Raw genomic sequence first — 15,751 nt, forward strand, 5'->3', positions numbered from 1 at the left:
GAAAATGACCAACTCTGCATTGTCACTCGTTTGACTTTTTTTTTTAGCTCATTGTTTTAGGTCCATGGCCAATGACTTTGCTAATCTTGTTCACTCTCCCTTCTCTGATCGAGCGCTTTTTCAAAACTGTCACAAACCACAGCAACATAGTACAAGTTATTTACTAGAAAGCACAGAGCAGAATTTAGCTGCAGAAGAAACTAAAAGGGAAGTAAGCATTGATCTTTAATTCACTAGAAGAGCAGAAACACATCCAGGTCAGTACTTATGAATAGTTTGTGTAAATAGGCAAAATTAAATTAATGCAAGTATTATGAATTTAAAAAAAAAAAAGGTCTTCAAAAAAGGCCATAGTAAACAGCAGTTCATCCTACCTCTTAAACCCTCATCTGAACTGAGAATGTAATGACACATGAACACATTTACACATACACATTGTTCTTAGCACATCTTAGTATAGTCACATAATAAGAATGTATTAAAAGTGACCCTGTTATGCTCATTTGCAGCCTGTATTTTTATTATTTCATTCGACTAGAGTAGCTTTTGTGTAGCTGCTTTCAGCTGCTCCCTTATTCGTAAGGGGTCGCCACAGCGGGCAGCACTGCATGTTTGATTTGGCACATTTTTAAGCGGGACGTCCTTCCTGACACAACCTCCAAGGGATTTGTGTCTCTTTTCTCAATCGAAATGGGGGTCTTTTGCTTGTTAGGCGAATGTGTAAACCACTATTCTGTTCAATAAGTAGGAATCATTTGGAAGAAATGAACATGATTTATTGAGATACAGAATTCAATCAGTGTGTTTGGCAATTAGACTATGATAGGAATGAAGGACCCCTTGAAGTCTAGAAGCTGGTGGTGGTGAAGATGAAGATGGTGCAGGGTAAGGTGGAGATGGGGAGGAGGTGGGTTGAACAAAAGGCAGAAAGACATAAAAGTACAGAGATTTAAAGTGCGCAGAATGCAGGCAAGAAGATGATTGGACAGCCTCAATGATGTCAGCATTAAGTTTGACAGCGTGAGAAAGTGGAAGTGATGTAAAGAATAGACGAGCAGCCGAGCACCCGGGAAAGCAGGCGGCTGAGTGATTACAGATCTTCCTTCTTGAACTTGCACATACGCTTCATGGTGACAGTTTAAAATAATCCTTGTTGACTTTGCACTGGGTGTTGGTGCAGCACCTCAGTTCATCCACTCTCTGCAAAAAGCTGTTTGAACTCCCTTCCCTTTAAAGCCAGCTGTCTTCTGATTGGCTGCTCAAACAAGCAGAAAGGTTTGAAGGTGGGTGGGGCTTCTGTACTAATTTGCATTAGATCGAGAATGAATTCACGGTTGTTTGTTTTGTTTTTTGTTTTTTAACACTGACTGCGTGTCCCATCTTTTAATTTCAGCCCACAGAAACATTTTGTTTTTAAAGCATTTCTAAGAACTGTGTGCCATGAGATGACGGGGTCACAAGATTATTTTATGATTACTCATTATCTAGCATAAAAACACCCTCTGGGATTTGGCTCTAAGTATAATGATGGTCAGAATGATGAGTTTAGATAGCGAGGTGAAAAAATACGCCCACCTTACTTGGAATTTCTTTTTTTTTGGTTGTGCTCTGGCTTTTGAAAATACTCAGTGAGAACTGCAGATAAAGTCAATATAGACAACCAGGATTTTAAAAAAAGTTTATTAGAAAACCATGCCACAAGGGGAATATTTTGTAAAACCGCAAACAGTTTGGGCACACTTACCTTCAGTTTGTTTTACTCTCACATATACAAGGCTCTCGGTAAGTTACTCACTATTTTGGCCAGTCTGCTCCATGATTCCTCCAGCCAGGAGAGTCAGTGGAAAGATATACATACATGGTGAAGAGACTTGTAAATGTTTAATTTATTGGGTCTGAAAAGTACTAATAATAGCAAAGTAAAACTGGAATGGAATTTAATTTACGCCTCATATTTTTTGTGCCTCAGTCTCATATCTCAGTGGTTGCTTTGCCAGTCTTTGAGATCTGGATCATTTCCAACAGTGCCTGATCCGTGTCTTATAGCACTGAAGTTATAAGCTGACTTTTTGATGAGCTTTATTCCCAGTCAGGCCCACTATTGTCAGCAAGATTATCAGTAACCCAGACTGATTTTTATATTGCATCCAGTGGCTTTATTATACAGTTCAGTTTCTTCATAATCATGTCAAGCACAAGCAGTATTGTTTAGCACCCAGGGGACCAATGCCCTAGATGTTGCTGTGATTCAGAATGAATATAATATATATCTAGAGGCCTCCACAATCAGTCATTCAGAGAAAGTTCCTAGCTTTCCTGGACTTGTGCAACCCCCTTTCCTAGTCTGCCCACAATACACTCTGCTCAGACATTGTGCAGCACAATGAGATACAAATTGAATTCCTCCTCCTACCTTATCGTTTAGATAAATCACCTGAGTCTTTTCTGTGCTAGAAAAGATGAGGAGAAACAGGAGATGGCACAGAATGGAGCTTTGGGGATATTTTTTTCCCCCGTCCTCTGTTAAAGCGTTCTCCAGTTTCCCATAGCAAGAACATGTAATTCCATTCACCAAGTTTTCATAGCTGTGTACTATTGTGCATTGAAGTTTGTGTCCCAGTTTGTGCTAGTGTCATGCAGTCCACTGAGACAGGAAAAAGAGTTCATTTCACTCAGCTTTTTTTGGATGCAATGTTTCGCTTTCTCATGCCACTGATTTCTCTTGCATCTCCAGAGACTTCCAGTTTGGCCACATGGACGGGAATGACTACATTAACAGCCTCATTATGGGGTAAGTGTCTCACATTCAGCCTCCCTCTCTCTTCTCGTGTCATCCTCCTCGTTCTCAGCCTCATGTTACCTTCTGTCAGCTACTTATTCAGGTCTGCACTGACTTGTAATGCCAGCCTCTGCCATTAAAGATGCTCTCTTGTGGAGAAGTCAATTACACAGACAGACTGTCATTTCTTTTTTAGTGCTCTTGGAAACTTTAAACCCCCCTTTCCCCCTCAACATCCGGCATACACGCAGGAAAAGCACAAAGATCCACAAGCTCATGCAAATCTGGTTGTGAAAGGGCAGCCTATTGAGATGAATATGTGAGGAGTTTAGGGATAGCGGGCTGTGCGTGGATTAAATCTATAGTCGTCGTGTGTTTTCTAATAGGTTGCCAAAGAGCAACACTAATGATGCAGTTAGGCCCTTGCTGCAGCAGTTTTGTGCCCAGGCTGAGTCTGGCTGTTAGGGTGTCATGCTTAGGGAGGCCTTGAAACTGACATCCCTTCCTTTTAATTAGCCAGAACCCCACTACGACCAGCATGGCCGTCGCAGTCGGCATGTCTGTTTTGTGTCTACTAACGTACAGCATCTAATTATGTGTGTCTGTATAATTTTGTGTGAGAATCTGCATGCGTAAAACGACCGCGGCAGGATGTTATTTTAATTTGAGCATGTTATTGTTTGTATGAGCAAGATTATAGCAGACATGGTGTCCCAAGTCCTGTGTAATTTAGTCAGTGTGTCACTGAGTACAGTAGAAGTTATGGCTTGAAATATGACTACATTGAACCAGCAGGCTTCTGGTGCACAGTTGAAAATAGGCGGTGTTTATATTTAAGGATAAAAGAGGTGATTAGCCTTCCTAATTTTGTATGAGCACATACAATATGTATTTTTTGTGGGTTTTAGGGGACTGAATTTAGCTGCTGTAGCGCAGGATTAATTGCCCTCCTTTGAGGAATAAAATCCTGGCCTGTCAATGTCCACTAATCCTTTCCCTTAGGAGGGCCATGGAAATAAATCTGATGGCTTTTTATCCCTCTTTCTGTCATCACAGCGATTACTGTGTTCTGGCAGCAGTCTGTCTGGCGTAAGGCTGCTTCTGCTTTCACCAGAGGCACACAAACACACTCAGGAATACACACATACCAGATGAGAACCACTCAAAGTCTGAGGTCGTCTTTGTTTCTGTTTAAATGTAGGATTATCTCTAACCCCTTATATGGGATGCATTGTAGGCTGTGAAAAACGTGAAAAGATGTGAGCTGACTGAAAACTGGCAATATCAAGGGGAGACTTGTAATCGGAATGGGAATGATTACGAAAGGCATTTCTCCAGTTGGACATCCAAATGAACGACCTCCTGATGTCAGCAAATGTAATTTTCTGATAAATTTAAATTGATATTTATCCAGATTTTATGTTGCCACACATCCTAAATGTATATTCTGGACATACTGTGATAATGATTATCATAGTTTACAGTTGGGATTAGTAATTAGGCCTTCTTACAGTAATTAATGCTCGGAAAATGCTTCTGGTAACAAAGCGGAAAGGAAACTTTGAGGAAAATGAACTGATGAACTGTTGCTAATGAGTCCCGTTTAAAAAAAACTAAATAAAATAACATAAAGCCCTCAAATGGGTAAACTGCACATAATTTGTGCACAATTTGTTCACTTCTATTTTCATTTTTAAGCACCAACAAACATTAGTGCATTAAAATCAATTTTATTTCACAAATATTTCACAAATGTATTAATATATATGTTGTCCAATGCACACAAAAGGTCAAAGCGAAAGCATAAGACATGCCGAAACTTGCATAATTTAGAAATTGTGTAATCACATCGTCCCCAGCAGAGCAGCTTGAGCTGCACCACATGTAGGCGAGTACATGCCAAAGATGAGCAGACAGTTGTGAAGTCTTTGGTGTCTTCGCAGTAAATTAATAACTAGTTTGTTAAAATTCATTTGTTGAATTTTTAATGAACAACAACCCTGTTCAGAATATAAAGAACATCTTCTGATAAATCAGTATTAGAAAACAGTGTTGGTTAGTGGTTGCTGGAGGTTTCTAGACGTAATGGTTTAACTGATTGCTAAAGCTTTAATCAGGCAGGCATAGAGACTGGTCAGTGACCCCCAGCACTGACCATCCTCCAGAGAAAGGGGTTCCCTGACTGGTTGACGAATAGTTGCTGGCAGTCGTAAAGAGGTACCAAAAACCTTGTGATTGCTTTGGCTGTTAGGAGACTGCCTGTAGGGTGGCCCATAGTTTGCATGGAAGACAATGACTGTCTACAGACACTACCTACCTGCTCGCGCCCCCCCACCTCCACTGTTTGAGCATGCAACTCCCAATACACTGATGAACAAAAAGCTTGGCTCAAGTCTTCAAGATGGGACTCTCATGTAGTCTGTGCTTCTAGTGTTAATTCTAATGAATACCAATAGTTTCTCAGCTCCATCTCCATAGTTAATCCAAAGACATGCAAGTGGTATCTTATCGTCTAACTCTCTAATGTGCAAATTCCCCCAAATCACAAGCTATTACTTGAATAGTGAATTTTGGCTAGCCTAGAAAGCTAACTATTCTTTTAATTCCTTTAGCAGTTTGTACAGATCTTGTAGGATGGTACATAAAAGAAAAACAACAACAAAACCACTGGCCCTAATTGTATAGAAACCATTCATTTTTTGCAGTAGAAGAAGAATGTGTGCAAATGGTAGAATATATGACCCTTAATTATGGTGGCGAACCCCCAGTAGTCCCACTAACTGAGGCACATAGGCTAATCCATATTTATTTTAAATGGGTGCCATCTGTTGGAGTAGGCTGGATGTCAGATGGAAATACCCATTCATAATGTGTGTGTGGTTGTGTGTGTGAGTGTGTGTGTGTGTGTGTGTGTGTGTGTGAGAGAGAGATTGCAGAACTCAGCTGGACAGAGTAGTGAGGCACTGATGACTCTACCGCACGGGCGTGTATGTTTGCACTCCTGATCTGAGCTGGGTGGTGGATTGGGACAGTGATGGATATGCGCGCGTGTGTGTGCAATTTGTTGCTGGGTTGAGTAACACCGCAGGGATGTGAGGTGGCAGCGCCGTGATGGACTGTTTGTGCGCCTGTGTGCATGTGTGTATCTAAGCACTAGGATACCTTATCTAAGCCAGGCTTTGGTGTTGTGCAAGACGTGTGGAAGAGGGATCGGTTGTTTGTATGACCTTATTCCCTATCTCACTGAGTTTTGTAATTCCTCTGCTGATTTGTCGAAATGAGCCGGCTCGGCAGCGTACAGTGTGTGTCTCTGTTTCTGTGTTTTCTGTTAAAACAAAGCCTGTAAGATCACTGGAGTAGTTAGTATATGTTTTGTACGTGTCTCGGTGTGGATGCAGAGCTGCCTTCCTCTGGACTCCCTGGGCTTCACTTGTCAGTTTTAGTTTGTAAAGGTCTCTTTAACTGTGACCGGCACAGACCCATAAAACCCCTGAGTTGCACACTCTTTGCATAAAAGATGGAAGAAATGCCACTCTGAAATAGGCCACACTGCATCGCCTTTTTACTTGGGAAAGAAAAATTCTCTGTTTGAAAGAAAACCCATGGGAAAAGTTGGCTTGCTCACAGTACAAAGGGTTTGTTTATCTCACTATTGTATTCTCTGTGTTGCAATTTATTCTTTAAGAAACTACAATTTGTTCCCATCTAATGATGCTCTTTGATAATGGCAGTCTGAGGTGCGGGGGTTAAGAAGATTAAAAGCCGTGTTTCCTGTTTTTTCCTCAGCGAGGTGACAGTGCCCTCCGTTATCATCCTCAACACATCCAACGAGCAGTACTTCCTGCCCAGTGAGCCGATCGAAAGCATGGAGCAGCTGGTCCAATTCATCAGCAGTGTTCTGAACGGTTCTGCACAGGTCCAAATCTTTCCCTCTCCTCTCCCTTGCCTCCCTTTCCTGCTTTCTTTTTATGTATTCAGCCCGGTGTAGCCTTCTCTCCCCTTCGCCTTATGTTGTACCGTTGTAATCACACCAAATCTTCATTAATCAAGCATGTTGCCTTGCATTTTAAGTCCCCCCCCCCCGAAAAATATTTTTTATCAGATGAGATATTTTTCCAATCTCCTTTTGCATGTTTAGATTTCACATTGCATTCCCTTTTGAATAGATTATCTGCAATAATTCTATCTTCGGAGCCAAACACTGAGATTACTACATGACTTTGTATTGTAGTGTGCACACTAATCTGGAAAATAAATGTCATCGTTCTCCCTACGCTACACTAAAGTCACCAGATGTATGAAACCATAAGCCAAACACCCAAAGGTCTTTTTCCTTTTTTCCGAGAATGGTCTGAGCTATTTTTTGCCTGGCAAAACAAACCACCCTCCCACCAAATAAACAGCAACAGAAACCACCATGTTTCTGCAGTCCAGTTTTAGCCAAGCCCCGGACAGTTTCAGCCTCTACACGTCAGGCTCGTAATGTCAGCCATGTGGTGTCTCAGGGCTCTTTTGTCCTTCACGTAGAAATGCACCAAATAAAGTTTTTACCCCCCCCCCAAAATGTTACCATAGAATAGGAGTGGATTTCAACAATTTTCTTGTGGAGTGCAGGGAGCTTTTTTGCTCCAAGCATGATCAAGTTTTGCGAATCTTTAATGCTTTTTCAGTGGAAGTATAAAAACCACGAACACTGGGTGTGTTTTTTGTAGAATTCGCCTCCTGTGAAGCATGAACCAGCCTCAAGAACAGAGTTACTGTAGCAGTCTGTCACATCTCTCCACCTGGTTTTCATGGAATAATTCTTTTTTTTTTAAAACTCACTGCTGCCAGATTTAAGTCCTCGTTCTTTTGCTTCGTTTCAATTAAGAAGAAAAAGCTACAACTCCTTTCTATGTTCTTTTTGCAAAAGGATGTCTGATAACTTGTGTAGTTCTCATGCAGTTTGAGCTTAGTCTGTTCAGCAGCTGCATCCACAAAGATTGTCTCATACCCCACCTTCAGCTCATTTCCAGAAGTCCTGCTTAGTTGGAGCTCACTAATTGGCCATCCTGATGAATTATCATCAGGACAAATCACTCATTGGCTGCCCTGTTGCTTTTTGCCAATAAATGAGCTCAGATGGAGCAGAACTGCTGCACTGTGAGCAAACTAGAGTCAGGCACATTAGATAATTTTGTGCAAGGAAGCGGTTAATTAAACATTATTTAAAATGTCTGAAATGCACTAAGCACATGACTGGAGAACGGAAACCTGGATATTTCAGTCTGTGTATAGTATGTGTAGCTGTTTGAGAAGTTTTTATTGATTTATTGATTGTTTTGTGGTTTAGGAAAGGCTTCCAGGTAACTGCATCAGATTGTTGTTGCCAAGCTGAAGAGTGCATGAAACCCTGTGCATGTCCTACAGAACTAGGATAGACTACACGTAGTAGCTTATCTGTGTCCGTTAAACTCTGTCTTCCTGCAGGCATATGGAGGTGACGGCATCATTCAGAGGATCAAACGTGTTGCCTTTGATGCCAGGTCCACCATTATGGTAAGTTGGCGAGATTTCAATCAGAGAATATTACCTAAGCAGGATGTAGCTCGAGTTCAAAGTGAAATGAAATGCAAAACATCATCTCAGATTTCCACCAGTAGGCAATAAATATTTACAAAAGAGCGTAAAATAAGTCAGTCTGCAGGATATCTGCATCAACTGTTCCTCAGGACTGCAAGAAACAATATGACTGAAATTCAATTATTCCTTTTTTGTGCCCCATTCGTCAACAATAAAGCTCCAAAACTACATTTTGAATTTATTCAGTTTGCACTGTATTATAGCTCTAATTATCCTTGCATTTATATGTTACATACATTTACATTGGGTTTAATAAATGTATTAAATTACCACCCAGTGTAAGGTTTATGCCACAGCTGCCCTACATTAACAGTACTGGTAATTATCAAGATTATTTTTTTTATCTTACTGTAATGTTAAAACAACCAACCAGTATACACATGCTCTTTAATTTAAATTTTTAATGCTAACATATGATCATTATTATTATTATACCTGAATAGAATAAAAGCTGGAAAATTACTGAAGCCTATTATTATTATCATTATTATCATTATAATTATTATTATTATTATTATTAGTAGTAGTAGTAGTCGTAGTCGTAGTGGTATTATTCAGTTGCATTCCTAAAAATTAATTTAAGTGGTTGAATGTTATGCTTTATTATTATGGTGACATCTCAGAGGAACTCAGTGTGCTGGATGAGATTTGGGTATAAAAATGGTAATTCAGTTTTTTTGTTAATAAATAACAATACATTTTTGAGATTTAAACAACTTTTTGGGAGATTTTCTCAGTTTTGACAGGCGGTATCATAGATTTGTATTAAAGCTGACTTAGCATACGGTGGCTTATATCTCCGACAGTTCTGCTTTTTGAAAAGGAGCCAAAGGTTCAATATTTGCACTGCTTTTTGTTCTGTTTTGGTCTCCTCCACCTTCATGGGGAAATGTGTGTTTTTGTGTGTTCACCAGCTAATTGTAACTAGTAATTAAAGGCTTGTATACAGTTGGAACAATGCTCTGTGGGTTCTCACATTACATACAGCACTTACTGTTTGTCAAATAAGAGTATTGCAGATGATTATCCAATCTAGCTTTCAAGCTAATATTACTTTATGGTAATTTTACTATGCGGCATGCTACTCAGAGGACGCTCTCCTGTTTAAGGATACCAGGCTTCACCTCTACAATTAAAGCACATCGTTATCGTGCTCCACAATATCAAATTGCCTCTGTTATGGAATAATATTCTTGCTGTGTTTCACAATGTGCTTCACCTTGACTGCGTTTGCCAAATTAGGGTTAATACTCTGTGTTCAAGCTGCTCTGCAACAATGTCAAACAAATGCCCCTGTGCACTCCACTTTTCCTCTTTGAGGAAAAACAACGTTTAGAGGACAAGATTGGATGTACAACTGAGAATATGCAGTGCAGGCAGTAAACAGTCCGTAGGGAGAGGGGGAAAAAAAGCAGCAGAGCAGATGGAGGTGGAGTGTTGAGGGAGGAGAGGGTCAGGCGGCTGAACTTAACTTCTCCTCCTTCTTTTACTCTAAGTAGTTGGTTCTTTTGGGAGAACTAGTGTTTATTTTACCAAGGGTGTGATAGGAATGTAAATACAGCTGTGAATAATACCTCTCAGCGGGCACGGTTGAACTTTAACCACAACTAAAACTCTGCTCTGCCCATAACAGTGTCCTTAAAGCCATGTGGAGCATGTCTAAATGAGAATTACATGCTTTAATGTTAGATTGAAGTAAAGGGTTTGACTTAAAGCACAAACGAGAGCCTTTTAACAAGATATTAATTGAAGGTTTAATTCTTCGTGCGTCAGATCAGGTTTGACTGTCGGGTTATTAAATGAAATCGGTGATAAAATAAGCCAGATGAGCAATGGGTAAAAGTTTCAGTGCAAAAGAAAAGCTGTATTTCTTTGAGCTGAAAAAGCAACAATGCAGGGTCTTTATTTGACTTCTTCTATTGGCTGCATAAAAGTAAAAATCTCGTGTCAAGGGTCTGACTTACACCTGTAAGAGAAATGAAATGTGAGACTCTTGTGCTTTCCTAAATTTAGCAAGCTGGAAGTATCACCAGTCTAGTTTTGCTTACAGTGACATGATATGATATAGAGGAGATGGGCAACAGCCATCACCTTGCCCCTAGAGAGCCTATTTAAATTCATGTCTGACAGGAGCATGAAGAAGCAAGCGCATTAAGCCCAATGAGTCATAGCCAGCTGTGTTAGCATAGCATGCCCATCCTTTCCCTCATCCAGCATCACAGAGCACCGGCAATTACCATTCCTCTTCCTGTGGCAACGACTGAAGGGAACGTGAGTGTTTCTCTTCTTCTCAGCTCAGTGGCTGGCAGGAGTTGGGACCAAATGTGCCCTTTCAGGTGGATTCTCTCTGATGCAGTTTGCTACATTAAGATCATCTGAATTGTGCTTCACGTGTGCCTCCGGAAAGAAAAAAAAACAGTTTAATTACACTGGAGTGCTTAAGAAATATTAGAAATAAATTATATCAGAGTGGAAAACATGGATGTGAAATGAGGGGTGCCTTAATTATTACCAGAGAGCAACTTGTTGGCTCTGCGTGTTTACTTTGATTTTTCTCTTAAGTGATCCTCAAGGATAAATGTAGTTGTTATAAATGTGCAAATTCTTAAGGGATTAGAAAAATTGTTCTGTCACTAACGCTGGTTTAATTTAAAATGGAAAGGTTGTAATTAAGACGAAAAGCACAGTCTCGACAAATGTAGCGTCCACGGAGGTTTGTGTCACATTCCTCCTGCAGCTTTTTGCTCATTTCCGTTTCATCTTCGTCTCATAAGCGAGATTAGCCAGCTTGTGACCTATAGTTACCTATAGCATCACGCTCTGTGCAGGTCTGCAGAGATTTACATTCATATTCATGGAAGCATAATTTCGGCTTTAGTGTGCTCGCACGCACTAAAGCCGAGGGAGGTGGGAGGTGAGCCCGTAATAAGCAGGGCAGTGTGTGTGCAGGCAGTATCTTCAGAAAGACTAGTGTATAAAGGTGGGCCTGTGCTCGTGTTTGATGTTTGATTTTTCTTTATTCATCTTAGTTCAGTCTGTAAAATGAGAAAGTAAAAGAAACATGAAGGACATTAGATTGAAGGCCGACGCTGTCCAATATAGTCATTTGGTGTAAAACAAAACAAGCGGCCCAGCAGACGATACAAATAGTTTAACACACTATAAGCATCTGAAAATTACAGGACCGAAGTGGAATTAATACTAAAACATTAAACCCTAGGTGAATGTCTGGAAATGTTTCGTGACCAGCTTTCTAAATGCTTACACAACATGTAATAGTGTAGTGCAAAAGATAGAATACATGAATAAATTACAAATGTGGCAAAAAAATGTTTTGATCTGATTTAAATTTACTTAACTTTCTGCAACTAAAGGCAGCCTCTTTACTACTACAGACACTGGTTGTTGAGAGCAATGTGATGCTTTTTTGGGACATCTCCACTGGACTGAACAGGCTGTGTTACGAGTAAGCAAGTCTCAGTGTGTGAATTTAAGAAACTGCAGCATTGACTCATCGTGGGACCTCTGGACCACAACTGAGCTTTAGGGTCTTATTTATCATATTTCCTCCCTTGTAGTCTCCAATAATGTGCGCACATGTCAAAGTACATGTGGCAGCTTCATTATATTTTGCCCCGAGCTCCTAAACTAACCATCACTCCTACTAGCTGTTAGTCGTGGTAGACAGACAATCGGACCGAATTGACATTTTGCTGGATATTGATTTAGCCTGACATTTACCTCTTGTTAGCAGATTGTTTTGTCTTAAGCAGTCCTCATACTCACTTGACATCCCTTTTACTTTCCTTTTATTACCATTTGCTAGTACTGTAGCTGGTTATTTCTGTGAATGACCTCAGATTACTGTGTACAGATGTATTCATTTTAATTTTTACTCCCCATTTTCTTGTCTGTGTTATGCATGAATCTAGCTGAGAAGCTAGCTGGATTTCAGATTTTGTCCCCATAAGGAAAACAAAATTACTCCTGTGAACGATGATCACTTAGTTAAGGAAGAAAAAATCATATTTCTTGGATAATATCATTGTTTGCACATAAATGTTTTGACTGACAGACAGACATACAGATCGATCAAGAACAGGGTGATGGATGAGACCATTAATGACAAGTGTTCGCCAATGAGCGTGTAGATTTGAACCAAAATTTACAAAAAAATTAGTTTTTATTCAGCATGACCACAAATGGGTGACTGAAAGTGTTCACAGACATCAAGATGGAATTTTTTTTCTATAGACTTCTATAGGGCCAGAACTCTATTTGCAACCACAGCTATCGCCATCTGGTGCAGGTTCAAGACACTTCAGCATAATTTAATTTTCCATATTAACTTCACTTCAACTTCAGTGATTGAGTAATTATAAACCTATCTGGAAAATATTTCTCACTCAAATGTTTAAATCAAATGACAAACAGTGATCACTTTCTCCGGGACTTCTGTTCTGTGAGATCTTTTGAAACCAGAGAGTTGCCCCCTCCTGGCTGTTAGAAGTAATGCAAGTTTAAGGTACGTTGTATGGATACAAGTATTGGGCCACACCTCTAAATCACTGAATCCAGTTGCTTTTCGACCGTTGCCACAGGGATATGAAATCGAGCTCTTGGCCATGCAGTCTGCTTTTGCAAACATTTGTGGAAGATCAGGTAATCCTAATGCACTAACAGTGTGAGTGTGGTACCGTAAGAGGATGCCACTATTGCGAAAAGTTATTTTGTGAACTTTCTTCCCTCGTAGATATTCATCAATCTTTTATTTGCAGTTAATGGTGTTTAAAGTGGTGTTTGGTTGCTGAAAGATAAAACTAAGGTTATATTTTTCTCTTTTGTATTTTCTCACTGGATTATTTCAATGTCTCAACTTACTGTATTAGTGTCTTTTACAAATTTGTCTCCCTATACTCTCCCCACCCCTCGTGCTTCGCTTTCTTAATTTTCCTTTCATCTTTTGCTGTCTTCTTTCCCACATCAGTCGGTGTTTCGCAGCTCTCCACTGCTGGGCTGCTTCCTGTTTGGCCTACCGCTGGGCGTAATTAGCCTGATGTGCTATGGCATCTGCACAGCTGAGTCCGATGACGGTTCGGATGACATAGATGCGCTGAAGAGAGAGGGCCTGACTGACGACGAGGAGGAAGAGGAGGAGGAGAGGCAACGTGCTGCGGAGCTGGAGGGCCCAGAAGAAGAGGATGAGGACGCTGGAGAGAAGGATCCTGAAGAGAAGAAAACCGATTAACACAGGGGCACCCGCTGGATAGAGGATCATAGGCCTAGTCAAATGCAGTGACATGAAACTCAAAGACATATCAATGTGTTACTGTTGTGCTTTGTTTTTCATCTCACTTCCCCTCAGAGCCCCTCTAGCACAGACTATTCTTCCATCTTTGAGTTCTTTGTCTGCGTGTAAGGTCGGCTGCTTGGCGAAGCCACTGAATTATATTGAAAGTAAACAGCCTCTTTAATGATGGAGTGTAAACACTGTTCACATGAAGAAGGGATGGCTGCGAACCAAACACACCATCTTATTTATTATGATTCCAACCAACCAACCAGTGGTTAATTCCATGTGACGTGTGACACCCTGACTTCATAGGTCAGTGTCTTTGAAACCACTTCTTTTTTGTTGTATACCGAACTATTTTTCATTTTAATTCTCATTTTCTATATTATCCTACAGTAGTAGAAACTGATTGATGTTGCCTTTAAATTTGCCCTCAATCCATTGTGTAGGCTTGTGTATTGTTATTGACGTGTGTAGAATGAAAAAGAAGTGCCCAACAAGGAAAATCTGCCATTGTTAAAATGTGCGGTTTTTGTTTTTTGTTTTTAATTCTGTGTTATTGCCTAAAAATATTTCTTCTTAAAGGGTTACAAAGTGCTCAGACAGTCCTGCACTTCACCGCATTTCTCTGTCAGCCATCTGCTGTCCATTAAGAAAGACTGGGGACAATAACCGGGATCACTCGCTGTGATACCGACACATGGCAGATGGACATTTTTAACCCATTTCCTCCCAGCATGACCAACTGGGTAAAAAAATAAATAAATAAAAAAAATCCTTATATAGACAGGTTGTACCTGTCTAACAAAAGCCATAACATGCATCAGTAGCTCCTGTGGCTCTTAACAAGTCATATTCCTCAGACAGACAAGCTCTGTCTGTTTCCATATTTCAGTCTATCCCCCATCACCGGTTTCTATATTCAATTCAATAGACATTTTGAGGTTTACATCCCAATGCCCTGAGATGTACACAGAGCATGTAGAACATTAGGATTGTCTTTATGCTGCTGAGTTGTTGTTGTTCTTTTTTTTTTCTTAGTTGGTCTCAAGGCGTCGAGATCCTGTATACCCTCTCCTTGTGACTAAAGTGTGTGTAAAAGCTGAAATCAAGTAGGGATAATGGATTCCTCCTTAATTCACCAGACCAATCTATTTCATAAAAAGACAGAGTGTTCCCAAAATCCTCTACACCCAGTGTAATAACATTTTTATGAAAATTCCACAGTACAGTGCACCTTATTGGATTTAGGGTCCAATGAGGCAGAGACCTCAAAGCATCTGAAAACACAATGTGAATATCTGTAAAATAGATTCTTACTCTCAGCTGGTACGGCGAGTTACGTGGCATCCACCTTTTCCAATAAAGATCAGTTTCCTTCAATATAAGATTTTCTCCAAATGTTCTTTTCTTTCGTGTTTTTTGCCAAGAGTTAGAGGACAAGGTTGATGCTGCTGACACGTGTCTACGTCAGCAGGTAGGCAGCTTATAGCATAAAGACGAAGCTGGGGCCGCGCTCGCCCGGCTCTGTCCAAAGAGCTGCCTCAGAGCTCCTTTAAAAAGCAGGAACAACAGTAATTTCACCACTCTGTTCTAGTTCAGTAACTCATTCGACTCAATATAAGCACACCTTTTCTCTTAAAAAAAAAAAAAATCTTATTATCTGTGGTTTACTGTGAAGCTGCACTAAAGGAGCCATGCCCTCGCCTTGCCTTCTGGTCTGTAGTTGCCTACCACTATCTGCCAAACTTCCTGTTAGGGTTTGAATTGAGTTTGTCACATTTTATTACAGGTTTGAAAGATTGAAATAAAGATGGTCGTCTTTTTTTCTTGCTCATTGGATTTTTTTTTCTTTTTTTCATCATGTAATGTCAGGTCGTTAGGTTTCATTTTTTGTTTTTTCTTTTACGTCTGTCAATCTTCCAGCTACCGTGCTGTGCAAAAGTCTTGAGCCGGTCCTCATATCTTTGTTTTACTTCCAAGCACCAGAGTTACTTTTAATTTTATAAAAGTGGTTGTGAGCAGCAGTTCTTTGGGCTTTTTGAAGATCTTGGACA

General features: G+C 40.2%; 1 protein-coding gene across 1 annotated transcript in view; it reads left to right on the forward strand.

Moving 5' to 3' along the window:
• Positions 1–15,529, forward strand: part of tmx3b (thioredoxin related transmembrane protein 3b) — a 34,845-nt gene extending 19,316 nt beyond the window's left edge. The window contains exons 13-16 of the mRNA XM_031751682.2: positions 2,735–2,791; positions 6,566–6,695; positions 8,249–8,317; positions 13,389–15,529. Coding sequence (XP_031607542.2) covers positions 2,735–2,791; positions 6,566–6,695; positions 8,249–8,317; positions 13,389–13,649 — 517 coding nt within the window. The 3' untranslated portion in view covers positions 13,650–15,529. The remainder of the gene's footprint in view (positions 1–2,734; positions 2,792–6,565; positions 6,696–8,248; positions 8,318–13,388) is intronic.
• The last annotated feature ends 222 nt before the right edge of the window (positions 15,530–15,751 follow it).

This window comes from Oreochromis aureus, linkage group 9, assembly GCF_013358895.1.
Source record: "Oreochromis aureus strain Israel breed Guangdong linkage group 9, ZZ_aureus, whole genome shotgun sequence".
NCBI classification, from domain to species: domain Eukaryota; kingdom Metazoa; phylum Chordata; class Actinopteri; order Cichliformes; family Cichlidae; genus Oreochromis; species Oreochromis aureus.